General features: G+C 46.6%; 1 protein-coding gene across 1 annotated transcript; it reads left to right on the forward strand.

Moving 5' to 3' along the window:
* The first annotated feature begins 292 nt into the window (after positions 1-292).
* On the forward strand, positions 293-24,396 carry HTR3B (5-hydroxytryptamine receptor 3B). The gene is made up of 9 exons (XM_073320606.2): positions 293-346; positions 6,734-6,894; positions 12,348-12,392; positions 13,614-13,723; positions 14,404-14,573; positions 15,230-15,387; positions 20,735-20,945; positions 22,001-22,201; positions 22,292-24,396. The coding sequence occupies exons 1-9, from the start codon at positions 298-300 to the stop codon at positions 22,561-22,563; spliced, it is 1,377 nt and encodes a 458-aa protein (XP_073176707.1). The 5' UTR covers positions 293-297; the 3' UTR covers positions 22,564-24,396.
* Positions 24,397-27,654: the final 3,258 nt, after the last annotated feature.

Consider the following 27,654-nt stretch of genomic DNA (forward strand, 5'->3'; position numbering starts at 1 on the left):
TGGTATTTCCTCTCCCGGGGACCAGCCTCAGATTCCATTATTCACTTAGCGCTAGAACGTCAATGAAATTAAAATGCTGCCTACAATCCGATTCCAGATCAGAAGGGGCTGGGTATTTCAGAGCTAGCAGAGAGCCCAGAAAGGGTCAGGCAATAGCTGTGTTCACCGCAGCCCCTGTTGGATGTTTTAGAGAGAAAGACGTTCTAGTGGGGAATGGAGCCCGGTAGAGAGACACTGTTAACCTTCACTTAAGAAAGCCTCTAATGGTGGGAGCGCTCGACAAAGCCAGATGATGAGATGGCAGCTGTTTTCATGTCCCTCTTCCTCCTTAATCTCTTAGCCTCAGGTAAGTTTATTTGATAAGACCGATGCTGTAACCCATGCCTGCAAACACTGTGTATGATTATATATATATACACACACACACACACGGTATATACTCCCTAACTATACAATTAGATGAGAATATATATTATAGGGGACCATCTTGTGAGAACTCTGACAGCATGTAATGAATAGGTGACCCGATGGTGCTGCTTCCTCTCTGGCTGGTCTAATTTTGTGATATAATTAAGATGAGCAAGATCCTTGCAAGCGTTCATCTGACTAGGAGTCTAGAAAATGCCAGTGATTTCAAGGGGTAAGCTACCAAAGTCTCAGAGATCTATAGCGTGCTAGGACGTGCATGGTACAGATACAGAGAAGTCTCTTGTGATGCATGTAGCAACGACTGTGTACAGTATGTAATGGAGAAAAGAAAGGGTCCAAAAATGTAGAGGGTCAGTACCTTATTTTCTATGTAAAGTTCACCACCAGTTTTTCAGGCTGGGAGGTTTGTATGGGTCTTGTTAAAATTCAGGAGAAACAGACATCTCACTTTTAATGATATTCATTTCACTGAAAAGTCCCCATGGTTTTTTAACTATTTATCATCAGTTTCCCACAGGGTTGAACCAAGCCATTGCTCAAAGCAGCCGCTTCTTTTAGATCTCTTTGTAAATAAGACTGAAGTTTCATTTTGGTTTTAATATTTCTTCTGACAGTTGAATGGGAGACTTTGCTAAGGTTAGCAGTCCTGATTGTGCTGGAATCCCACCTCCGTGCAGGGCTGCAAATGGGACACACTTCAGTTTCACTCCATAATGTTTCTGTAATTGGGGTTGGAATGCAGGCCAGTGGTGTCATGTTCATTCATTGCCACAATGGTGACAGGTGGGCGCAGGTCTTAGAACCTTGACTCAAAGCAGGCATCCTACAATTGATCATTTTTAGTGCGGTCATTAACTCCATCGAGTAGAACTGTCCCTATGGAACCTGCAGAGAGATTTTTGCCTTCTGATGTTGTGCAGGTCCCCTTTGAGTTTACAATTTATACACAGTGCATGTCATGTTAGAGAGAGAGAGAGAGAGGACAACTAATAACTGTCCCTCTGAGGATCTCAAGTCACTTTACAAACGCCCCACGAACTCAGATAACATAGCTGTAAGCATGATATTGACAGGCAGATGGAGAGATACAAGGCAAGTATCATTAGCTCCATTTTACAATGGGGAAACCGAGGCCCAACAGAGATGAAGTGACTTGCCCAAGGTCACACAGCGAAAGCGCGGCAGAGATGAGGCTCAAACCCAGGTGACTCAATGCTCTATGAAGCCAGAAGATAGCTCCTTGCAGTGAGAGGGACTGGCCTGTAGGGTCGAGAGGAGGCAGCGTAGGTTTCAGAATCCATTTACAGTCTGGAAGAATTCTGCGGGACCTGACTTTGCTCTCTCTGTGGCAGGAGAGGGGTTGACTCAGTTTCCTCCCTTCACAGCAGTGGCAGAGATCTACAGAAATTCCTCGTGTCTGAGTCTGAGAGTATCAGACTGCGCTTCTCACCAGTGGCACTAGAGTTTTCTTCCTTCCTGATTTTGTCATCAGGGGTCACCTGAAAACCAGTGCAATCTGTATGGGCAGGGAGGGTGCTTTAGCAACTGTTGTCAGAGTAGGTCTTGTATTTCACGAATTCTTCTGCTCCTTGGCTGTGCAGTATTTTTGTGTTAGTTTGAAGATTTGGCAGTGTCCAAGTGTTTCCAGGGGCTGATCATCAAGACTGTGAAATTATGCAACAAGACCTGTGGCATGCACTGTATTCACTAAATCTTATGAACTCGTGCTGGGTTAATGAAGATGGGGACCGTAATTTCATGGAAATCACATCCCATTCAGACAGACATTAACATCCACCTACTGTTGTGTGGTCCAGAGAGAGCTAACCTAAGACAGGGCAATGAAACAGGTGTGTGTGTGTCATTCCCCAAATTCATATGGTGTGTAAGCACTGCACGCTCACTCATTCCTGATGCGTTCCGTTCTGCAAGGTGCTGAGGACTTTGGGCCAGATTTTAAAAAAGATATTTAGGCCCCCTACACCAATTGAAATTAATGGATTTTGGGCACGTAAGTACCTTTAAAAATCTGCCCCTTTGGCCTGGAAATCAATGAGACTTAAGCATGTGATTTCCTTGATCAGGGCTGTGCACCTTGCAGGAATGTCCTGAGCTCTATGAGAGAGCTCAGCAGCCTCCCGACCCCATCAGCATCTATGCTACATCCATGCTGTATGCAGCATCACATTGAGATTAGCCTCCCCCAGAATATTGTGTGTAACTCCAAGATGTGCTAAAGTGATTTAAATGGAAGTTAGGAGCCTAAATATCTTGTGGATCTGGGCTAAAGAGCATGAGATACACACAGACAACACTGATTAACTAAAGTATCCACAGGTGAAGGGACAAAATAGAAAACAGCTTATTTCCAGCCTGTTTCCATTCACATCCATCCCCCACTCACCACCCACAATGATACAAAGATGTTCCATTTCCAGGTGACCCTTCCTAATGATCATAAGCAGTGTGAATTATTACATTATATTAATATGCCCTGAGAAGTCACAGGGAAAACCTTTGCTGAGCCATTCTTGATGGATTCTTTCTGTGTCTGTTGAGACAGTGCTGATTTGGGATTGGTCTAATGCTCACGTGAATGTCATCTTAGCTCTCAGAGGAATAATTTAGTGTTAATTAATGGTCACTTACAATGTGAATCTGTCTCTGCCGTAATTACTCTTCCTCTGGCCAATTCACTTTCATAACAAAAGTGAAATTATTTTGCAATTTATGTATCTAAATAAGCACCCAACCTTCTCATTGGGTCTGTTTTCTAAAGATTAAACAGGGGGTGTGAGTCCTGAAGTTGCCTTCTCTGCTTCAAAATGGATAAAAGATCATATTTTTCCACTTGCTGTGTAATTAGACTGTGGAACTCATCGCCACATGATGTCATGGAAGCAAAGTATGTAGTAAGATTCAAAGAGAGATTGGACTATTTGGTGGATAACAAGAATATCCAGAGTTAGAATAATTTATACTAACAATAAAGAGTATTGGATGGGAGATAAAATCTCATACTGCAGGGTTTAATCCAATCTCTAATTATTAGGGATAAGGATGGGACTTTTATGGAGGAAAGATGATCACACATCTACTTAACCCTTACCTTTCTCTGAAGCATCTGGTGCTGGCCACTGTTGGAGACTGGATGCTGGATTAGATGGATGAGTCTAGTCTGGTCTGTCAATTTCTATGCTCCCTCCCAAAGCTGGGCAGCTGATGACAGTATCGCCAGCTGGAAGAACTCAGCCCCTGGGGCTATCTTATTCTCTGGGCTTGTGTAAGAAGCAATATCAGCTCCTGGAGGGAAGGCTCTGTTTCATGTCACTGTCCAGTGCCCCCTCTAGCAAGCACTTGGAAGAGCATGTTAAGGACTGCAAGGAGCTATGTCCAGTCTTCATCAGCTGGACAGAAGTAAAGATAAGCAATGGGAGATTGCACAGGCAGGCCCCCACATTGAAATAGGCTGGACCAGATTCTTACCAGGTGTCAATTGGCATAACCCTGTTGACTGCAATGGAGCTACATCAATTTAAACCAGCTGAGAATCTGGCCCACTGTATCCCAGAACGTATCAGTGAATGCCCTGGTTACATCACAGGTTCTGCTGGCCTGGGGAGAAAGGATCCCAGTTCACAGTAGTTAACATTTAGTGTAACTTTATCTCCAGGGTCTAAATGCTGGTGCTAACTTAACCCAAAAGTGCGGTCCCTCATCAGGCAGCTATGCTCTTTGCATGGACACACTAAAGCCCAGACCCAAAAGGAGATCCTTGTGGTCAATATGCAGCATCTCCACTTGCTGAACCCAAAGGGAACATCCCTTGGACTGCACCACTAGGCACTGTACTGAAAGGGACTCAGGCAGGAGTTGTGCCCTCCTCACCTGAACCAGTAGGAGCTGCAAGGAGTTGGTCTCAGCTGGGAGACCTATCCCCTGGCTGAGCTGGCAGGAACCATGGTGAAGGGGTCTCAGCTGGGATCTTACACGCTGCTCTTATTGAAATTACAGTTTCTGAAAACTGCCCTGAAAATGGTGCTGGAGGGAGGGCCCTCCTGGGGTGCTGAACAGGCGAGGCTGCTGCTGAGAGCATAGCGAGAGAACGAAATGCTCATTTGGCTTACAGCTCTGATGAGATCGAAGGTGACTATTCCACGACTCACGCCAGGGCACCCACAGCATAGTCTCTAGCATTTTGTTCTCAATGACGTTGATAAATCATCGAAATTGCCGCCTCTGGCGGCTAGTGACACCACATGCTTCATAAAGGAATGGGTATGAGCAGGCCTGGTGTGCCAGGAAAGGAGATCTCATTTACAGTTTCCTGCTGGATCTCTCATACCTTCAGCCGCTCATCAAAACAGCCATCAAAAGCACTGAGTGCTCAGGGGACTGCATGCGCAGGACACTGCAGATTAGATTTCATTCACGCGCATTGGCAATTTGCTTCAGCCCAATGAGTTGGTGAGGCTGTGCTCCCCGAGGTCTGGCGAAGCTCGTGAGCAAAATATCATTTTGCATTTCAGAGGGAACACTCAGAAATGTGTCACTTCCAATTGCTGGGTTTCATTTCTCCTTTACCTCCACCTGTATTGCTCAGAGGGCCATGGAGTCCTGTTGCAGGACACAAGCTGGATTTCCCCCCACCGTTTTTACTATGCAAACAGGGATTTGGGTTTTCTGTTTAGCATATCTGTAAGGGGGTGGTTAAAGAGGTAAGGAAGAAAGATCAGACAATCTCATTAACTTCCAAATCAGAGTGATTTCTGGGTTCACTAAATTCTAGTTCACATGCAGCTTCTTAGTCTAATTCTTGAATGAGATCCACAGAACCTGGAAGGAAATGTCCATTAACAGGAAGCCAGTCTATTACCAAAAAGTAAAAATAAATAAAGCGAACTTAGTGCTGGTGAACAGTATCAGATTGTCATCCTGAGTCTGCCTCTTCAAGCATCCACAGAGCAGGGGCAGCCCAGACAGCCCACACTCTGCCCCATATGCTCCAGAGTGGAGAGGAAGGGAGCTCGATGGGAGAGAACAGCTTCTGTCATGAGCCTCTCCCTTCTGGGGCTGCCAACCAGGAGCCGTTCATTGCCTATTGTGAGGACACTATTTTAATGAGGTACGTTTTAGCTGTTCACTGTCTGTTGTGAGGACACTATTTTAATGGGGTACTTTTTGTACACTGGCAACTAAGAGCCACCAATTCATTTCAGAGAGGCCACAAAACAGTTATCAGGTGCTAACAACTTTTGGCAACTACTAAGCCAAGGCTAGATGCAAACCAACGGCCTAATCGTAAAGTGCTTTGTTACTCCGGTGTTAGTTTCAGGGTAACTGCACCTGTATTTCCTCCCTCTGTGGTCCCTTGAGGGCACTCACTTAAAGGTTTCCAGCTCCCATCTCTCTTGGGCAAAGGCCCACATTTCACTCCCTCCAGACCAGGGTTTTAAGGCTGCACAGCTTCCTACTTCATGCTGTTATATTCCCCATCAAGTCAGAATGCCTGAAAAGGCCAGCACTGAGCTTTGCTTTTTCTCTAAGGGTTATGATCAGTGTATTGCTAGTAGTTAAAGTTACCACACAGCTCCTTCTAAGCAAGCACATTATTCTTAAGGTAAAAGCATTTCTGAGAAAACCGATTGAAACAACGGAAGCTAAACAGGCAAAAGCAGCTTACCAGAGGTCACCCCCAACTCCAACACAGGGCTCTGGTACGAGTCAGGCCTTCAAAGCCTACAACTGGGTTTTCCCTGTGGTTACAAATTCATCCATCTTAGATCCAGAACCAGAACAAAGACTAGGCAGATAGCCATTTCTTTATATAGCTTGGGCCTTTGATCTTGGCCTTCTGTATCATGTAATCAGCAGACAATGACCCTCTCCTCAGGAGTATCTTGGAAAGGCTGGGTTTTTGCATAACCAGAGCTGGAGAACTTGCATTAACCTCTCCTTAGGGATTTCCTGGGGAATCCATTTAACAGGTATTGTCCCAAAAGGTATTGTTCCATATTTGTCTGGTATATTTTCAATATAGTCTTTTGAATTCCCAGGCCTCATGTCTATCACATCTCCCCCTAGAAAGTTTACATGCCATCCTGGCCCAAAATATCACATCAACTTAATACAAGAAGGTCTTCCAAGCATATTGCAGGAAATTGCTATCTCTGCCACAACTCCATTCCCAACTAATCAGCCCATACAAAAACACCCCCAGCTTCAGCAACAACAACAAGAAGAGCTAATAACTTTTCCTCTTCTACCTGCCAGGTCTAATTACACAAATTCATTTGTTTTGCAGGAAGCTCAACCGCAGATGCTCAAAGGCCCAGAAATTCTACTTTGAATCGTCTGACCAGACACCTTTTACTGAATTACAGCAAGGGAGTGAGACCCGTCAGAAACTGGTCAAAGGCCACTACCATTTACCTTGACCTCTCTGTCCATGCAGTGCTGGATGTGGTAAACAGAATCTCAAGCTCATTTACAACCAGTATCCCACTGTTCATAATACAGTAGAATCTGCTAGCTGGAGACTGGAGTCGAATGGATGACAGTAGCTGTGCGTGATGCTTTTCAGCAGAAGGAGCTGTCTCTGTTTATTGACAAACCATTTTGCTCCTGGTCCTTTTAAATAAGACTCTCTGGAATTTCAAAATGCTAGAAAGAGTTTTTTAAAGTGACCCAGTCAATTTAATTCAGGCTGAGAATAAGTATAAATAATCCTTGACAACTCAGCTCAATGAAGAAATATTTTTTAACAATAGGTTGTTTTGCAAAAGGTTGGACAGATAGACAGACAGACTTTTGTAAATCCTCTATTTTGATCAGTTTCAATCAGTACAGCTTTGAGGGACTGAGGCCTGGGATTTACCAAACAGCCTAAAAGAGTCAGGCAACCACGTTGAATGGGATTTGAGTGCTAACTCCCTTAAGCTACATTGAAAATCACTGTTTTAAAGCTTCCCTTGCAGTTTTGGAAACTTACATTCAAACAGCTTTGTGTTAAGTTAAGAGAACCAGGAAAGAACATTTTAACAAAGAGCTCAGGGCAGACGGACTACTATGTAACAAACACTGGCCTAAGGGCTTTGATGCTTTTGGAGAAAATCTGGTGTGTTGGGGTATCAGAAAATGATGAACAGATACAGATGGGGGAGAGTTCAGAAACTTAAGACCCAAGTTAAGGGAATTTGGAAAGAGCTGAAAAGAATGGATAAAATGAGCCCCAGTGTCCAGTGTGTGTTACATATACGAGCACAGTGCCAGTGAGAGAGCAACAGATGCTCTGTGCCTTTTCCCTTAAGGAACCTCAGCTGCCAGACCAGATCAGAGAAGCCCAATGCTTGTCTGTTACCAGAATAGGATGCAAAAGTCACTGAATCACTTGCTTCCATTGGTATTTCAGGATCTACTGATCTTATCTCATGGGTAGATATTCCATGGGTACCATTAATATCATGGCGGGGATCAAACTCAATATTCACAGCATATCACCCCCTGGTGTTTCAGAAGTAGAGCACAGGGGAAATAACTGTTATGGAATGAGAATGGGCTGGTTCATTGGGAATGGAGTTGTTACACATATGGCAATTTCCTGCAATATCCCTGGAAGAAACTTGACTATAAGCAAAGTGAAATTGAGCAATCCAATGACACCGTCCAACTGGAATGAAACACAAGTAGTAAAAGAAACAACAAAAATAGCCAGTGTGATTTAAATTAGACTGATAGAATTCTCTCTTCTTTAACAAGCTAAAAATGTTCTTAATAGCACCGATCAGGGGAAATATTAAAATATGAATTTTAATTTTGGCAGTGTCTGTTTAAGCACAGTCAGAAGCTCTGTGCAATCAAACTGCCTCCTTAGACTACCTGAGCCACTTTGATATTCTGGAAGCTGCTGAAAGGTATTTGAGGAGCAGGCAAGTGTATTAACATAGGCAGAGTGTGGGCACAGTATTAATTATATGAAATATGCTACATGAATTAAATAACTACAAGCACTGCAATTTCCTCTTATATTGCAACTATTTAATTCCTTGCTGGTGCATCAAGATTGTATTTCAGAGCATGTAAAGATCCGAAGTTTGGGTGTAGATCAAGGGAGTGAGGCACTCTCATTTTCTAGAGGTGTCTAGCACATCAGAATCTACTTCCTCCTGCCTTGGACCTTCCATCATTCTTGTACAAGGAGAAAATGGGAGAGAGCAGAGTTGGAAAATGTCTTTTTTGTTACAGTAACTAAAAGAAAGAGTCTCTAACACAGCTCTAGCAGGGTTTTGTTTTTATCCATCTTAACTGTAATGAGTCCCTCGTTATCTTTCGTACACAGTAGGAAGTGGTGAATTATATTTCACTTTCTGAATTCATCATCTTCACTCCATTAGATGCGAGCTAGTGGGGTTTGGGTGCAGTGATTACACCAGACCAGGAGAAGAGCAGTAGTATTTAAGTCAGGGTCTTCTCTGCTTTCTTGGCTATAATGAATGCATGTTCAAAATATCCGTATTCATGCTGTCAGATAAATCTAATCAGAGACTTGGCTCCAGAGCCAATGTCATGAGGAAGCTGTAGGCTTTAAAGGGCTTGATGCAGTAGAGACTTCAGCAGGTGCATGTAGTAATAGACGAACTGTTCAGCAACCATTGTTTTGTGTGAAGAGCTCTCGCCCCATCTTCATCACTGCCTCTGACTTCTACTGTGATCTTTTGCCTCCTGTTTCATGTACATAAAAGACTAGGCTTGTCTGAGAATATCAAGTTATTATGAGTACCTTGGGGAAATCCGAGTAGGGAGATAATCTAGTCAATGGAGAAGAGTTCCAATTTGTTTATATTGAGTTTCGTCCATTCCGAATCCCAGATACCTTTGTATTCCACTCCGCTGACTAGAGCCTCCCAAACAGACGTTCAGGCATCTGTTTCTATAGTCTGCCGAACTGGAGACGATAAATGAGGATGCGTGGGAATGATCTGTATATTTGCTAACCACCAATTTACGTCTAAGTAGTCTCCCTCTGTTAGGAAGACTAATGAATTCCAATTCTCGAAAATATCCTTTGCTTTTAACAAGCAAGATGGAAGGTAGCTGAAAAAGAAAGAGGGAAGAGCCGTGAATAATGCCACGAGAGAACCAATTATGCCAGCCAGCTGGCGTTGAGAAACTTCTTGTCTCCCTTGACAAAAAGATTCAAGTTTTAGCCTCGGCTGTCTTTTCTCCTCCTTGCTCACCCTGGGCCCCTCCAACATTGGGATCTCTGTCGGGGCCAAATGGAGAAGCAAGCAGTCAGTGTAGGATAGCCATCAAACAATGGTGGTGGCACCATCACGGCAGACAGCGAAGGCATGCTCAAGAACTATAAGCATTAGCAGGGGTGATGGAAGGAGTGGACCCACAAAAGGATGGGGTTGTCCAGTTGCTCCCCCATTTTGTGGGCCTATGATCCTACAGTTGATCATTTTGGTTTAAGATGTAATCAAAAAGGATTAATGAGGGTTGAAGGTGCTTTAAATGTTGCTCTCTGCAACAAAATCAATATCTTCAAGTCAAGTCAACTGTGGGAGTGAATCTCTCGTGCTGACTAACCATTAGCGGAGTCCCTCTCTCGTCCAAATCTGAAACTGGCCTGGCATGTATCCTGCATAAGACTATTACTGTGGGTCATAATAGGCAACTCTAACAGGTGAGCCAAACGGCAGCCTGCTCTCCCTAGGCTAAGGTCATCTAACCTGGAATTCACTTTTACAGATCACACATGTTCATAGCATCATAGATGTTCACTGTGTGGGGAAAAAACCTGTTAGATCATTGAATTCATCCTTCTGACAGGCAGAACATAGCCCCCCAGGAGAGGGCATATTGGATATTCAGCCATTACAAAGGAGCTTAGCCAAATGGCCAAACAAAAGTGAGTGTGTCTTATAAATGATTTTTTTCTTTTGCATGCATGCATCAAGTCCTGTCTGGGATGCTGATGCAGCCCCCCCCCCCCCCGCAGAGGACATCATAGAAACAGGTCATCTGTATTTTGTACATCAAAGGTGTCTGAATAGGGGTCACTCATTTCTTTTCAATGTAACCTTTTGAGCGATGATCCAAAGATTCTGGAAAGCATGTTGCAGTTCCTTTTTCATCTCCAATGATTTCCTAAGTCACTTTTTCCAGGGAAATTAGCTTAATCCGCTTTCAAAATGGCATGGATATACAAATTCCAAGCTCCGGGTCTGCAGCAAACCCAAAGCATTCCTGCTATTCTCTCTCATTCCATCAAGATGGGAGTCACACTTCATTAACAACTACTGTCTTTCTTCCATCTCTTTTGGGAGAAATTTGATCTCCTATATTCCAAAGGAGCCTTCTTTTATCAACTTGAGCTTTTGCTCCATCCCAAGATACTAGTAATCTGAGAAAACCTTTTGCTTCAAAAACTAATAAGGCCTTGATCCTACAAACAATTATGTGTGTGCCCAACTTGACGCATACGAGTAATGAAGCAGCACTGCTCACATTCCTAAACTTAAGCACGTATTGAGGTGTGTCTGGATTCTACCACAGCACAAATAATAGAGCCAGAGAGGAAAAAGAAAATATGCTGAATCATTACAAAGGCAGGGAATTTCTACATGTCATAAAAAATACACCTAGCTTGAGGTCACATTTCTGTTTTATGAGCAGGAAAATCCATCCACAAAAAGATTTAACCCAATTGGCTGCCTGTAGCAGCTGAGACAACACTCTTTGAAAAATTATGAATATCCTGATTACAAATACAAGCTCAGACTCATATTTTTAGCCCTGGATTTGCTGAGAATATGGTACTATGCTTAGCAGCCTGATTAATGTCACAGTAACTAATTAGGGCACAAGAGAGAGACAGATGATTCATTTAAAGCGTCAAGTGCAGCCAAAGCACTATTTTATCAAAGATAATTTACTGTCGTGAGGATTGCACAGACACAGACGAACAACAAACGGGAGCCGGAGACAGGTATGAAGTGAGGTGATGGCCAAACCAACCTCAGGATCCTTCTCTATGGCCTGGTTTTATCAGAGAGAAATGTAAAGGGATGCAATCAAATTGAAATCTAGTCAGTTTCCAAAAAAATGAGTTGAAAGTCTTCCATGAGCTCCCCCTGGCAGGCTTGGTGATTTTACAATCACAATTTCTCTTATTTCTTTAGCTCTTCACGCAACAAAAATAATATGAAGAAGTCACAGGAGCACAACTGAGTCCAAAAGAAAGTGGTTTACTAAATATACACAAACTTGTATACACAGGGCTGGTTTTGATGGCTTCTAAAACCACAGAACACATTGAGCACCACTGGAGGGCTCACAAGCTATTTAAAGCGATATTATCCTATTCTTACACACCATATTTTCCCATTTCATAAATGTTCTTCTATCCCATGATACTGCATGGAAGCCCCATGCAAAGCACAGGAGAAGCTCACTAACTCAGGTCCCATTCTTGCAAACAGCTGTTACCAGGCACATCACTTACAACAGTGAGTAATCCTGTAAAAGCCAATGGGACTATCCCTTGTTGTAGATATTACAGCCGGGAGCAGGTGATTGCACAATCTACCTGATTATAGAGGGGAAAATTTGAAATTGATGATATACAAAGAGTGGGAGAGATTTTCAAAAACACCTAATGGATTACGGTGCAAAACCCCAATGACTCTCAATGGGCAAAATGTACAAAACACCACACTAAAGAAATAATGAATAATACTTATCTAATTTCTTTTATCTAGAGCAACCTTAGATGTTATGTATAACACCAATGGGTACAGCAGAGCCTACCCGTTCTGAGAGCAGTGTAATTTTTAAGTTGTCAGGTCTCTTTATGATTCATTGCGTCAGTTGTATAACTTGTTAAACATTTGATTTTATTTTTCCCCTTACAGGATACACAGAATCAAAAGCTAACAACAAGCATTTGGTTTCGGCAGGTAAATTAATATTTTCTTCCCTAACTACATGTGATGGTGAAGCAGAGAGAGAACTTAATTGCTCTGTAGCATTTATTATACATTACTTTAGGTTGTTTGCTTTCTGACTCAGTTAATATTGTAATGATCAGTTTAGAGTGCACCTCAACCAATACATAGTGCTGTGTCTTAGTGCTAAATGTCATCTTGTTGTTGTACCTGTCTGGGTGGGTTTAAGGGAAAGAAGTTTTGAATCTTGCATATGTGTGTTGGAGTTGATACTTTTAGTGTCCTAGTAACACCTTTGATTTCTATAAGCAAGTATTCCAATATCCTAAACACACACACACACACACACTCCCTAAGCCAGCCATCAGAGATTCCCCAGTGTCCTGAACATAACTGAAAAAAATCATTCATAATGAATAATGCGTTAAGTTTAGCTTCTTCCCTTTGTGGAATATCTGATTGTGATCTTCTCAAAATGTATGCCTTTGATATTATTCGACAACATCTTGGGGGATATCTTCCAGGGGCCAGGGCACATTCACCTGCAGTGGGGTCTATCTCCCACACCAATTCCCTTCTTTCCTTCCCATGTGGAACTGAAAAAAAAAAAAACAGTCAGGTGTTTTAAAAGGGTTCTCCACCATCCTCAAAAGCATCAGATAGGGTAGATGAACAAAGCATACACATGTGGTGCTGCTCGAAACATTTCAAAAGGTCAATTAGCATTTTTTTAATTTTAAATTTTGACCCAAAACCAAAATGAAAAAAAAAATGGAAAAAAATGTCCTTTTCACATTTCAACCCACTCTGGACGCAGGCAAGTCTCAGAGACTGCACACTCAGAAACGTATATTCTGAGCCAGCCTGGCTAAGGTGAATGGGGATGGTGGAGCTGAAGAGGACTGCCTGTGTCAGCACCGATTGTATAGACTCCTGGTGACAGGTAAAGCCACTGTGTTCTGATGAGAATTCGACTTTACACACCTGTAAAAATCTATCCTGTAGGAAGCAGACTGGGAGTCACTGCTAGCCTGAGCTGCACTTTCTTGGCCATTAGCACAGGGGACCAAGCGATTATCACATTCCCAATGCAGGGATATTTTCTGTACCTACCATCCCTAAATTCTGAAGTCAATGGTTCAAACGCACCGTGACACCTCAGTTAACCTGCCCTGCCAAGTCGCAATATGAGAAGCCAGCCGGGCAGTCACGCTCTCCGTCTCCCTCCCACAGATCTGGAAGGATGAGTTTCTCACCTGGAATTCCAGCCTCTATGATGGGATCAGCGAAATTTCTCTGCCACTCAGCACCATCTGGTCTCCAGATATTGTCATCAACGAGTTGTGAGTTTGGAGTCGGCCGGAGTTTTACTGCACACCAGTAGGTTGGGGTGGGTTTGGGGTTTCTTTTTGGCTGATCAGTGCAAGCTCTGCCTCTGCCCACAGCAAGAACAAAAGGCTCCATTGGGGTGGGGGGGGGGGAAAATCTTGTTTCTAACAGCTCTGGACTCGCTGTTTGAAGGGGATGGATTAACAGTCTGAGTCTCAGGTGTGAGACACTTAGCTTCTGTGGAGCAAGAGATTCCAAACACAGCAGGGTCAGCCTCGCACTTCATCCTTCTGAGCCTCGTAAATTGAGTGCCACAGGCATTGTCTGTCTGATACTGAACCTGGTCCCCACAACTGCAGTGCCCGAGCACCTCACCATCTTAACGGCTTCATCCTCACAGTACCTGTGGGAGCTAGGCAGGATGCTGCTTTTATGTCCATTCTACAGATGGAGAACTGAGGGGCAGAGAGAGGTCACACAGTGACCTTCCGGAGGTCACACAGTGGAAGCAGGGAATTGAACCTAGGGTCTACTAAGTCCCAGGATAATGCCCTGGCCACTGGACCATCCTTATACCTGTAGTGTCACATGAGAGCTCATTAAAAAAACCTCACTGCCTGTATACTGCGTAACGAAGTCGTCGGGTCTCTCTCCCCCACCCTCCCTGTGCAACAAACCCTCCTGTTCTGTACAGCGTGGACGTCAGTAAGTCTCCCGATCTCCCCTACGTTTACGTGAATGCTGCTGGGAAGATCAAGAACCACAAGCCCATGCAGGTGGTGTCCGCGTGCAGTTTGGAGGCATACGCCTTTCCCTTTGACACCCAGAACTGCAGCCTGACCTTCAGCAGCATCCTGCACACAGGTGGGCAGGACAGGACTCAGCCTAGGAAATGCACATATGCAACGTCCAGCTCCCACAGACAAGACTTGCCAGCCCGCCAAAGACAGTGAGGTTTATTTTCTTGGGATGCACAGCTGGGGAGTGTGAAGAGGAACGTGACTGGCACGTGTTGTAGGACCTAGCTCAGCACTTCCCAGGATAGGCGCCCCGCTGAGTGCTCCCTTTGGAACACAGTGCTGATCTGGTGGCAGCATCAATGCCAGGCATTTCGTAAGTCAGCAGGCAAGCTCTATCGCTGCAAGGTAGCCAGCTCTGTCTCATGCTGGACGTTGTAAGTCTGACTCTGCCTTTACCCTGGCTGCCCTAGAGATCACCCAGGCGGAAAAGTGACCAACTGCATCTGCAATGGCCGCAAGCAAGATCCCACGGCATGGTGGGAACGGGTGTCCTAGGGCTCCAGTCAGTTCAGGCAGTGTCCATTCTGCAGAGAGGAGCAGTTCAGTCCCTGAGCTGATGGGGCTCATATAGTTTCCAGGGACCATACAGAAGGCCAGTGAAGCTCCTTTCCCAGCCCTGTGGCCACTGGCAGCTTGTGGAGGAAATGGGGGGAGACCATCCCGCGTTCACAGGTCCCTCCCTTCCCCTAAGTCCCAGCCCTTTGTTTGTGTCATTCTCAGTGGAGGACGTGGACCTCACCTTCTGGAGAAGCCGTGAGGACATTAAGAATGACAAGATGTTGTTCCTGAATGATGGTGAGTGGGAGCTGCTCTCCGTGCCCTCACATCCCCGGGTCCTGCACATGGAGACCGGACGCTTTGCCCAGATTCAGTTTAACGTAGGTATCAAATATTTCTCCTTTACCTCTAATCTGCGGACATCTTTCCGTTTGGCACCTTCCCTCCTTTTCTTCTCTTCCTCTCAGTGATTTGTGCTGGGCTTCAGAGTCTTTGAATCCATCATGAGAACAGGGGCTCTGCTGTGCTTCACGTTCTCACTCACACATGTGACACAGTGCAATTCCTAGCTACCGATGGGTTGTGGTCCACTGGGAAGTGGGCAGCTACAACATGGAGGACGAGCCAAGATGAGGGTGTAGCGAGAGAGAAAGCAGGTTATTCTGTAAAATGCCCCAGTACCAGCACTGAGGATGAGGTAGACAAGAGAGGCACAACCAGCTGGATGCTGGGAACATCCCTGGTTAGATACCACATGGTCCAACCCAAGAGGCAGGGCTCACTCTCTCTCTCTCCGTGGGCTCTTGGAGATCAACTTCCAAAGCGAGTCAGCATTAGCATTTGCCCAGGCTCCCCATCTATCGGGCAGCGTGGGGAGAACTCCAAGACAGAAAAGTTACAGGTGCAGTCTGAAAATAGGTGCTCACACCTGGTCCTCAAACACCCCAGAGAAGAGAAAGTGAAATTTAGACCAATGCTGAGGTACGGCAGCTCTGAGCTAGCACCTGATCCCAGTACAGTGATGGATACCATACAGTGACCTCGTGCCAGGATCCCCAGACAAGGTGGCATAGGTCTGAGTGGAATTGAGCACATAGTCCAAGTTCACATGCTTTTGAATGGGCTGAAAAATCTTTTTATTGACTTATCATCATCTTTATTGTTATTGTGGTGTGAAAAATGTTTCTCTGGGTTCCGGACCTTGACTATACCGTGACTAAGAAATTTGGACCTTGACAAAGAATAATTGACTACTCCAGTCTAGAGGGTCAAGGCCAGAAGCAGCACTCTGTACCATGTCACGCCACAGAGTCTGGTCAGAGTCAAGGCCAATGAACCATACTGGGTCAGGGCCAACAGGCCAGCCAAAGTAGGGTTGGCAGGGTGCAAAGTTAGGAGCAGAACACAGGAGGCCAGGAACCAGGACCAGGAGCAGGGCTGGAATCAGGAACTAGGTACAAGCCATGGTATCAGGACTGCACAGCAAGGTCTGTTTGCTGCAGTGAGCCAGAGATCAGCCTAAACTCCACAGACAGACTCCAGGTGATTCCCCAGTCCCTTAAACACACTATTCAGTAGACTCCTCCAGCCAGGACCTCTGTGGGTGGGAATGCCTGGGGTGCTTGAACCTGTAGAGTGCATAGGCTGCTGTTCCCTGCTTTGCCAGAGCTGTTGAGTGGCCATGTGAACACGGCAGCCACGCAGGAGGCAGGAGACCCTGCTTCCAAGCCTGCAGATCATCACGCCTACACACATGGACTTCGGGCTCCAGATGCTAAGGCAGTAACTGTGTAGTACAGGATAGAGCATCCAGTGCAGACACTGAACAGGGCTGCTGCAGGTGCTCTGCCCCAGACATCCCTCTGTCACACCAGCATGGACACTTGCATCACTCATGAAATCGTCTGACAGCAGGACCTACGTTCCAAGCAGCAGCCCTGAGGAGACAGCCTGTGGCTCCCGTCTCCTCGCTGGAGGAGGCTGGAATGCAGAGGGGAAGCAGCTAATTTGTCCACACCACTTGCTGGAGGACGAAAATGTGTTTTTGTTTTGATGAGCTTCTTGACTAAGAGTTAAACACCTCATTAATTTTAAAGATAGCAGCCTGCGAACATTATTAATGCCAGAGCGAATAATGAAGAGCATTTAAAGGGAAAAACACTAAGAGAAGCAACTGCAGGGTGGGCTGCAGATCTGGCACTCAGCTGAAACACACACCCATTGGGTGGAAGCAGCAAACACCACTCAGGGCTTCGAGAACCCCGAAGCCTCTCAGAAACTTTTCAGACCTCCTGGGCCCCAGGCTGGACAGCTCACCAACTGCTGCCCAGCCCTTCCCAGTTTCCCAGCAGGTCCCTCTTGCTAAGCAGCACAAGCTCAGCCTCTCTCCCTGCCTTTCATACACCAGGGGGAACGCAGAGGCAAAGCATGAACCTGGCAGTTAATCAGTCCTTGTACAAAGGATCCTGCTAATGGTGACTGAGTTTAGGGCCAAGGTTTGGGCTGGAGGATATTTTAGCTGACTTCAGTGGAGTCGCTTGCAATTTACCCAAGTGTCTCCGAGAGGAGAATCAGGGCCAGTATGGCTGACCTTAATGCACTCACAGAACCCCCTTACCCGACTGGTCAGTGTCTTGGAAGTGTCAGGGAACACCCCAGACTGTCCTAGGAACTACGAAAGGGACAGTTTTTCTTGTAAAAAATTATTTTTGACAGAAAGTGGCTTTTTCAAACTTTTAGTTGAAATGTTCCATGTTTTCTATTTACATTTTCCAGGTTTTCATAAAAACCAAACCATTTTCAGGAACAAGAGTTCAGTTTTTAAATTCAAATTCCAAAGCATTTCAGTATCGGGTTCCAAGTTTTTGTTGAAAAACTGAAAATGTTCCCTGGGGAATTTAACTTTTTTTTTTATATTTATATTCCTGCAAAACATCATGAGCATCTTCCCTCCAATGCCCCTCGTCCTGTACCTGGCACCGTGGGGGAGCAGGCAGCGTTGCCTTGAGCAGCAGCAGCCTATCCGGTGGCTCCGACTCTCGCACTGGTGCTGAGACCCTGGGGTGTGGTTTGCCCTGGGAAAATCCAGCGTCTGTCCTGACGGGGTGAATGTTACTTTGTGTTAGTGCAGAGCCATCTGTTCTTAAGTTATCTAATTACTTGTATAGCCCCTGTAGGTAAGTAGTCCCCACCACAGCAGCCCACTTTCTGCCTCTGTACCTACAGTACAGACTCACTGCTGCCCTGTTCCGTCCCAGCAAACCCGTCGCCTTGGCACTTGCCCCAGGAACATGCCAGGTATGTCTCAAGGCTCAGGCAATGTTTGGAAGCCAGGGCTGCTTTCAGCAGGTGGACCTCACATGAAGACAATTGTCATGACAAGGATGTCAGTTCTGAGCCCGGGACCCCTTCCAGTAGCCACAGCAGGACACATTCCTCTGAGCCTGGGCTACAGCAGAAACAAACACTGGGGACAACAGGAAACCTAGAGAGTGACTGAGATTCAGGGGTATGCCCTAGGAATCTGGGGATTGAGGGGAAAGACTGCACTGGCAGGTGGGGTCACCCTGGGTATTGCCCTCTCATTCCCCAAGATGGGAGATGTGCCCAGTGCACTCACACAGGAGTCCACTGGGCATTGACCCTGGGCACTGAGTAGGTCTCCTCTGAAAACAGCACAAGTCAGCCCTGCGCCACCTGACCAGCTTTCCAGCCAGAGTCACCTTTGACTCCTTACTGCCCAGGTAGCCCAGGTGAGAGGAGAACATTGCAACTTTCCCATCTGCAAGAGAAATCACAGCACTTATGTCTGAGGTGGGGGGAGAGAATGTAGCAAACTTAGCGGCAAGCTGTGTCTGGGTGTCAAACTCCGTCTGTGCCATAAAGACAGTCATGCAAAATTAAGTGCTGGTGGGGTCTGCTATCAAGGAGACAATTCATGCCTAACCTTGGGTAATATTCCATCTCCGATGTGCGGCTGATGTACATGCTCGGAATGAGATTGATCTCCTTCATTAACATCAATGGGCTGCAAATACCTTTGTGTACTTATTATTACCTGGCTTTAATGGATAATGAAATTGTGGCATAATATTGCTAACACCTGAAGGGTGTCTAATGGAGAACATGACTGAAACTAAAGTGCTTCCCTCCCTTTGCTGGAGAATTTAAAGACATCAACTTCTTAGCCTATTAGGGAGGATGGGATTTGGCTGGTGTAAAATCTGCAAAGAGTGACTCCTAGCAGAGGCCAGCTCAGCACAGTTCCTACTCGCCTAGCCAGGAGGAGGTAACCCCCAGCTGACTCCTGGTGGCTCAGTGAGAAGAACTGGGGTCTATGCACCTCCCGGCTCCTGCTCTGAGCCTTGGCTCAGGTAACACACAGAATGCAGCCACAGCACATGCCACGTCTGACTGGGGGCTCCACTGACTAGCTAAGTCTGCCCTGGTATCTGGCTACCAGATCCAGGGCAGTGAACTCAGTAGAAGTTTGTTGTATTGTGCTGTGGGTGAACCGGGTGCAGGACCCCAGCCAATTACAGATGCTTCTCTCATGGAACTCATGCAACACTCCCCCTTTCTCTTTGACCCTGCCAGGAAGGGTGAGATCCAGACTGGGACCTCCACGTGGCAACATAACACACTGGGCCAATGCTTTGCTCTTCAAGAGCACCATGCTGAGGAGCATGGTACTGATGGCCAAATAGAGACATCCGAGATGCAATTAGATCAGTACTGCTCAACGCACTCAGACTCTCAGAAGCAGAGAGGAGGAGGCTACCTAGGCTTAATTTCCTCCCTCGTGATTTTCATTCTGACACCCTGAGTGGAAACGATTCCCACTAAAACTGTTCTCTGCCTTGCAACAGTTTTTTAGTGGGAGTAGTTTTCTCATCACATGCTTTGACACCCGGGGGTTTTGATTTAAAAGTTTCAGGTTCCTTCAGATCCATTATGGCAATGGCAAGACTTAAACCAAACCCAACAAGTTGGGTTAAACTGTGCATTGCAGATAGATTTGGAAAAGTTCACTGGACCCAGAACTTACCACTCCACCACCTAGAAATTTCATGAAGGACCCAGTTACAAACCTGTGAACCGGAGTCTCAAAAATATCATGCCCAGTGAGAGAGAGAGTAAAATGTTTGGCTTCAAGTTTTCATTAAAGGTTTGCATGGCCCTAAAAACTGTTGCATGAAATACAGATGATTGTGTTTCCCCATTTGAAGCCCAAACTAGATGAATTCTCTTGGCTACAGGTTTTGCAGCAGGAAGGTTTGCATAGATGTCACCAAGATGAATGGCAGGGAGGCAGTGGGCGGGTTTGTCTCATTACTTGGATCACAAATACAGCAAAAGCAACCACTCTTGGTGTTTGGGGATTTCAGCTTCTGTCTGAATCTGCAAAGCCCAGAGGCAAAGGGATCATGTGGAGAGATATATGAATAAGAGGTTGCCAACTTCAAAAATGTTCCAGGTTTGCGGGGAGAAAATTCAAGCTGGTTGTGAATTCACAAACGTTTTGGCCACATCTGTCTCTGACCAAGGTAACAATCCCTTGCCCTGGCCCACCCTGCACCAGTTAGGTGAGTGGCATGGAGGAGCCCCCACATCTCTCAGTGCTCTTACTTGACAGGTCTCTGCATCTTAAAAGATGCTAAAAATTCCAAGCTCCATTGTTTTCAGGTCACACTTAGAATTGGCTCTGACTTCTCTTCTCCACCCCAGGTTGTTATCCGAAGACGCCCCCTGCTATATGTGGTCAGTTTGCTGATCCCCAGCCTATTCCTGATGGTCATTGATCTGGCCAGCTTCTACCTGCCACCCAACTGTGGCACCAGGATAACCTTCAAGACCAGCGTGCTGGTTGGCTATACTGTCTTCAAAGTCAACATGTCAGACAAGCTGCTGGGCACTGCGGTCAGCACTCCCCTCATTGGTGAGCTGGGTTTGGCCAGTGCATCTTGGACAGGCTGGGCTGTTATGGCAGGGACTCTATTCTAAGGGAGCATGTAAATCTGCAAACACTAGAGGCCAGAGATGGTGAAGACCCATGAGTTTATCCTAGCTATCCCAGATCCATTCTCCAGACTAGCTTTAAAATGGGCAGACTTGGGCAGTAATGGTACATCTGCCTTGGAGAGAAAGTTCCATGGTCTAATCATTCTCATTTCAGGGAAATGTTTACTGACGTCCGTCCAGCTCTCCCTGATGACTAGGTGTCTTACTCTGACCAGGTGGGGCCTCTCTTGGGCAGCCAGTCATTGGTGCCAGTACTATTCTTCTTTAAAGCACCTGTTGCTAACCCTGATTTGATGTTTGCATCCTCGGGCAAACGAACCTCTGGGAAAAGAACTACAGTGCCGCTGACACCCTGCGTGCACTGCAAACCCTCCTGGCATCACCCAAACAATCATCTTGCATCGCTCGGCTAGATGCTCAGCAGCATGGTTGTGTCAGATTTTCAGCCCAGAGTGGACTGGATTTGTATTTTTCAACCACTGTGCTAGCTGAAACCAGGTTTATGTAGGGTAGTAATTTAACACAATGGATGCAAACTTTGCATGGCTGCGGTAAGAGGGTTTGAAAATGGTTTGAAAACACTGCAAAGCCCCAGTGTGAGCAGAGCCTTAGGATATGTCTGCACTGTAACCAGGAGCTGTGATTGTAACATGTGTAGATGTACCTAAGCCAGCTTTCATCTAGCAGTGAAGAAGTTGTGACAGCATAGGCTAGCCCCACACACCCAGGACCCTAGGTACATGCTTGAGTGGCTAGCCCATGTTGCCACCGTGGTTTCCTTACTGTTGCTACTCAAGTTACCTTTGCCCTAGCTAAATCAAACCTAACTTGGGTATGTCTACATGCTCTGCAGTCACTCCCCATGACTGCAGTGTAGACACATCCTGGGAGACTATTTCAGCCATTGCAGTTTGGCGTCCTGGTTGCCTGTCCCACTCAGTAATGTTCTTTTCTCTTCCCTTATTGCCTCAGGGGTGTTCTTCACGGTTTGCATGGCCCTCTTGGTTCTCAGCCTGTCCAAGTCTATCCTGCTAGTAAAGTTCCTTCATCTGGGGGAAGACCCTGTGCGGAAAAGACTCTTCTCCTGCTGCTGGGTAGGCAGTGCCTTAGACAGAGGAAGCCCCGGTGAGAGATCCCAGGCTCCCAGGCTGCAAGCAGCTCGTGACATTGCAGGTACATGCAAAGCTGGGTTTTCAGCACACCTTGTGTACATACAGCCCCCTGAACTGCTACCTCGCTGAACATGCTTTGCTGTCATTGCAGGTCTCTTGTTGCATGGGGAAGAGGAGGAAGGGAAAGGAGAGGGGCCTTGGAAGGTGACGAGCGCCCGGAAGGCCCCAATGGAGAAGATCCTGGCAGAGCTCCTCCTGATTAGCTCCCATCTTCGCGCACTAGACTGGGCCGGCAGACTAGAAGTCAACTGGCTCACGCTGTCCTACAGGCTGGATAGACTGCTGTTCTGGGTGTATGTCCTGATCCTGGGGGTGTATGCAGTCACACTCTGCTCCCTGTGGGTAGTCTGGAGCTCCCAGTAATGGTAGTAGGGGAATGGCAAAGTTAACATCAGCAATGCAGATACAGTCAATGCTGGTGGGGACTGGCTGGGCTCACAGGGGTAGGGAATGGGCTACTGAGTGTCCGTCTCTTGGGCTTCATATCCAGGTCACAGGGACTAGCTGGGGATGGGAGGACAAGACTTTTCACCTGTAGGGCATCATTTCCAATCTAGAGCAGGTTGTTAAGGGCCTAAAATCTTTACCTTCTGCCAAAGATCATGTGGCCCATTGCGACCGAACCCCCTCACCTTCCAGCTCATACTCCAGGGGGCCTTCCCCGCTCTGTGGATCTCCAGAGCGCTTGGTCTCCAGGATCTTCTATCTGGCACCCTCCCTCCAGAACTAAATTCTTGCTGAAACAAAAACAGAAACCCTGTAAAGAGCCTTTACCTGCAGCTGTCTCTCGTCGCTCGTTACCGCTGCGCTAGTGCTTAGCTCCAATTGCCCATGAAATGCTTCCACTGCTATTAAGGAAATGAAGAACATCAGACAGGTTTTGAACCACTCCCACCCAACCCCTTCCACCAGTGGGAACAACCTCTCTGTCTTGAACTCCCCTAATTTCAGCTGGGAGGCGCTTCCCCAGAGTGTGTGCTCAGACGCCTGTGGAGTTCTCTGCTCCCAGCAGCTGGCCGAGGCATTCCAGCTTCGCAATCCAGCGAGAGGGCAGGTGGGGTGCACCCAGAGTGAATTCCCACCCATGCCTAGAACTGCAGGTACTTCCCAGTCCTTTCTGCGCCACGGGACCTCTGCTTGCCCGCAGCTCCTAGGCACAGATTTGGCAAAACACATCAAGACATGCTTAGTACTAAGTACATGCTCAAGTCCATCCATAGTCAGCTAAGATCTTAAGCACATTCACTGTTGCCATCAGTGGTCAGAGCAAGGGGAACTGGGAGTCCGGACTCCTGGGTTCTATTTCCAGTTCTACCATTGAGCGGCCTCAGGCAAGTCACTTAAACCTCTCTATTGCATGCTTTATTGCTCTGTTAGATGGAGCCAAAATCTACCTGCTTCCAAGGAGTTAGCTGCGAGACTGGGGAGTGTTTGCAATGCAGCTGGGGCTCCCCAGATGAAATGCATTACAGGAGGACCAAGCACCCTTGCAAAGGCGGATTCAGCCCACAGTGCTCGACCTTTCCCAGAACCCTACACATAACCAGTCTGCCCTGTTGCTGGCCTCTGATGCTGAGTTACCGTCTCAACGTACAGTGCAGATATTATAGCATTTTATCCAGTACAAACAATACTCTGGCTGGGTCGTAATAAGCCATTCCTCCACGGCATTAGTTCAGTGTCTGCTTTCCCTCCTCTGACCCAGGCAGGTCCATTTCAATTAGTGGAAACATTTCACCTCTCCACATCCCCATTCAGTGCTGGTGGTTAAAGAGCTTCAAATGCTAACAAAATGACATTGCAAAAGTTGTTCCATTTAAAGTGGAGTTTTCCCCACTTCTGCAAATATCACTGTGCCAGGAGCTGGCGGGGCAATCATTTATCAGACAGCTATTCAAAGGAGATTAAACAGAAGTCAATGTGGAGGAGACACCCTCTTATGCCAAAGCCAGGTTTGTGTGCATTACACTGAGCGCCACTTCAGAGCGCTGCTATTTATTTATTTTTAAACAGTAACACACTTATAACTGTCCCCTCCAGGCAGTTAGGCTTGAATAAAGACTGGGAGTGGATGTGTCATTACACAAAGTAAAACTATTTCCCCATGTTTATTCCCCCCCCGCACTGTTCCTCACATATTCTTGTCAACTGCTGGAAATGGCCCCCCTTGATCATCACTATTTTCCCCATGTTCCCTCCCCCCCCCCCGCTCTCCTGCTGGTAATAGCTCACCTTACGTGATCACTCTCGTTACAGTGTGTATGGTAACACCCGTTGTTTCATGTTCTCCGTGTATATAAATCTCCCCACTGTATTTTCCACTGCATGCATCCGATGAAGTGAGCTGTAGCTCACGAAGGCTTATGCTCAAATAAATGTGTTAGTCTCTAAGGTGCCACAAGTTCTCCTCGTTCTTTTTGCGGATACAGACTAACACGGCTGCTACTCTGACACCTGTCCCCTCCAGGCAGCCCAGAACTTTGTGCTGCTGCCAGAGTGGTGAAACCCCCGCATCTTCCCTCCCATGGCGATGCTGGTTATTTATTGCCCCTGTTTATTTTTATTATAAGGGTAGGAACACAACGTGGGGCAGTTTTTCTTATCGCTCTTGTAAAATCTTATTTTCAAAATGCTGCTGCTGTAAATTTGGACCCATTACACCTGTCACAATCACACTCTCGCGTAAAGATGAATAAAGCCAATGAGAATCACAGATGGAAGAGAATAATCAGGTCACCTCCTCATCCCAAACAGGATATTTTGCTAGCATTTGGCCATCATTGTTACAGTCAAGCACAAGAAGGCAGAAGACACTCACTTGAGATGTGTATCCACAAAGGAAAAAAAGTTTATTTGGGTTCCACTGCAAACCTCACACTATCAGCCCCTGCTAAACCCCCACTGCTTTGCTGGGCCAAATCAGAGGTTACCGATATGAACTTCCCTGGTAAGTGTACTTTGTCCAGCAGAAATACATCTGATTAATTGAGTTTCAGCTGAAATCATGCTTCTGAATTATGAGGGGAGCCATCTGCTTAGAAATCACATGCTGATAACAGATACATTGCTTTGCCTCATTTTAGAATATTAAAAGCAAATGAACTATCAAAAAGTCCAGACTACTTGGCAGCCTTCAGACAGTGATTGTCCAAACTGAGAGAAATGCAAACCGTGGGAACTTGCACCATTACTGACAGTCACTTTCCCTGACTGCTTCGCAATGCTGCATTGTCAGGGTTCAGCTAAACAGTCATTTGTTTAAAAACAACTGTTCTAGTTGGTTTAGTTCATGGAAACATTTTCATTTCTCAGTGCATTAATGTCTTTTTATTAAATTTTGGGGCCCAATTGAAACCGATGATGTTGTCCCTTTAGCCCCAGAAGAGCCAATCAGAACAGACATTATGAGCAGGAGAAATCCCTGGGATTTGGAAAGATCCCACCCTTAACGAAACACAACATTCTTTTGCCCCCCGTGTTTTACTTGGACAGTGACATCCCCAAGCCCACCCATTCCCATCCCTTGGTCCTCGGACCTGTACAGATGCTTCAGCCGTTTCTCACTGGTACCTCCAGCATCTAAAGGGTTTCAGATACTTGTGGTGCGCCCATCTCACTCCCTTAAACTCAGTGAGGCTGCTCACAGCATAAGGCCCTCTTGAACCTGATTTAGGGTATCAAAATCGGCCCTTACCGACGAGCCTCTGTGTCTACACTGCAGCTGGGAGCACGTGTACACGGACACACAGCGAGGGCAGGAGCTTGGGCTAGCTGGCAAAGTACAGTCACTCCTGACCCCCTGGGTACATGCTCAGACAGCTAGACTGAGCTGCTGTCCATGCTGCCATGGCCACACTGCTATTTTTAGCGCACTAGCTTGAGCAGACCTAGCGCGTGACTCTCTGCAGACGCTGGGAAGCACGCTCCTAGCTGCAGCGTAGCCATACTGTGTTGCTCCCCACCAGACACATGTACGGGGTGCAGCGGTCTACCTCCCATTCATTTGTACAATCTCTTATCAATCATGCTTCCAGTTGTGAGACTGGGATTTGGGGCAGCCCATTCTGCACTGGGGGGGTTAGTGGCACAGTGACTGGGGGTGAGGGTTCCTGACGGGTCCAGCCGAGCTATTAGCCTGGTAAGTTGGTACAGCTGCTTGAAAAGATTGGGAACTGCTAGCCATTCTCTTGGTTGTACTGTTCTCCTTTACAATGGGCTGATGCAAACCTTCTGAAGCCATTGGCAGGTCCTTTCCCCACCAGGTTCACAGCTGCTTTGGAGTCTCTCCTTTGCAGCAGGCTGTCTGCCAGGGTGCAGCAGGCAGGTTCTTGTCCTGGTTCTCTCACACTTGCGGTCCAGCAGAAGGAGGTCCCTTTGATTAGACTCTGTGATGGAGGAGGAGCCCAACAAGCCAGACCTGGGGGGCTGGATGGCTCAGGCACTCGGTGATTGGAGACGGTGCCCAGCCGTCCCTGGTACTGACCAAAGCTCATTCTTTGCGATTGGTGGCTGATGTAAAAGGAGTCTGATGGTCTGTAAGCAGTGGGGAAGGTTCCCAAGTCACCAGTTAGCACCCACTGAGGCCCACCCCTCACTTGCAGAGTTGCAGTCACAGTAGAGGAATCAAGGACTGAACCGCCCTCTTGCAGGCAGCATTGCAAGAGATAGCATGGTTTGCTCTGGATCCCACAGGAGAGAAGCCACGTGTAATCTGACAGAACGGAGTCTGATTCTTTATGCACTGATTTGGTTTGTGCACATGAATACAGCCCCGTGGCTTTCCCATCACGGAATACATGACTGAAGCCACGTAAGCCACCCATCTGCAAGTCCACTTCTATTTACGGTGAGTTATTTACCTAAGGAGACATTTATGTGCTCATAATTAGTAAGACAATGCAGCACCGAGGCGTTCATGATAGCCTGGTTCTTAGCACAGAGCAAAACCATCAGTATCTGAAATGACCCATGACAGTGATTTGATTAGTGAAACGTGTAACTGAGCTCCCAGCTCAGCCTCACATTGAAAATCAGCTTCCAGCCTCCGCCGATCAGATCAGGGAGGTGATGTACTTAAGTTTGTGCTTCATTTGGCAGGGCCATAAAGCTGAGTCACAGCAATGTCTTACCCAGGGGCTGCGGGGACCACGCTGAGCCTGTGGGTGCTGCATCCCAAAACACAGGCGCACGAAGTAATTCAACCACACCGAGGAACAGCAGCCAGGGAAGGGAGAGGTTAAGACGCAGTGAAGCAAGGGGACAGGAGGTGCTTCTGGCTGAGATTTCAAAGGAGACCGAGAAGTATAGGGAGAGCGTTCCAGATGCCAGGAGGTACTGAGAAGGCGCTCACACTTAGCCGAGTGTGTCTGTTCCCCACTAGGGCTGGGTCTCATAAGAGGCATGGTGTGTGGACACTGAAAACATTGACCCTGCACACTAAGCCCGGGCTCTGAC

The sequence above is a fragment of the Lepidochelys kempii genome, chromosome 22, assembly GCF_965140285.1.
Source record: "Lepidochelys kempii isolate rLepKem1 chromosome 22, rLepKem1.hap1, whole genome shotgun sequence".
Classification (NCBI taxonomy): Eukaryota; Metazoa; Chordata; order Testudines; family Cheloniidae; genus Lepidochelys; species Lepidochelys kempii.

Bases quoted from the DNA above. Each gene is read 5' to 3' on its own strand.
- HTR3B (XM_073320606.2), top strand. From the start codon at position 298: ATGGCAGCTGTTTTCATGTCCCTCTTCCTCCTTAATCTCTTAGCCTCA. The intron at 12,393-13,613 runs GTAAATTAATAT...TCCCTCCCACAG, and splicing joins CAAGCATTTGGTTTCGGCAG to ATCTGGAAGGATGAGTTTCT. The intron at 13,724-14,403 runs GTGAGTTTGGAG...TGTTCTGTACAG, and splicing joins GATATTGTCATCAACGAGTT to CGTGGACGTCAGTAAGTCTC.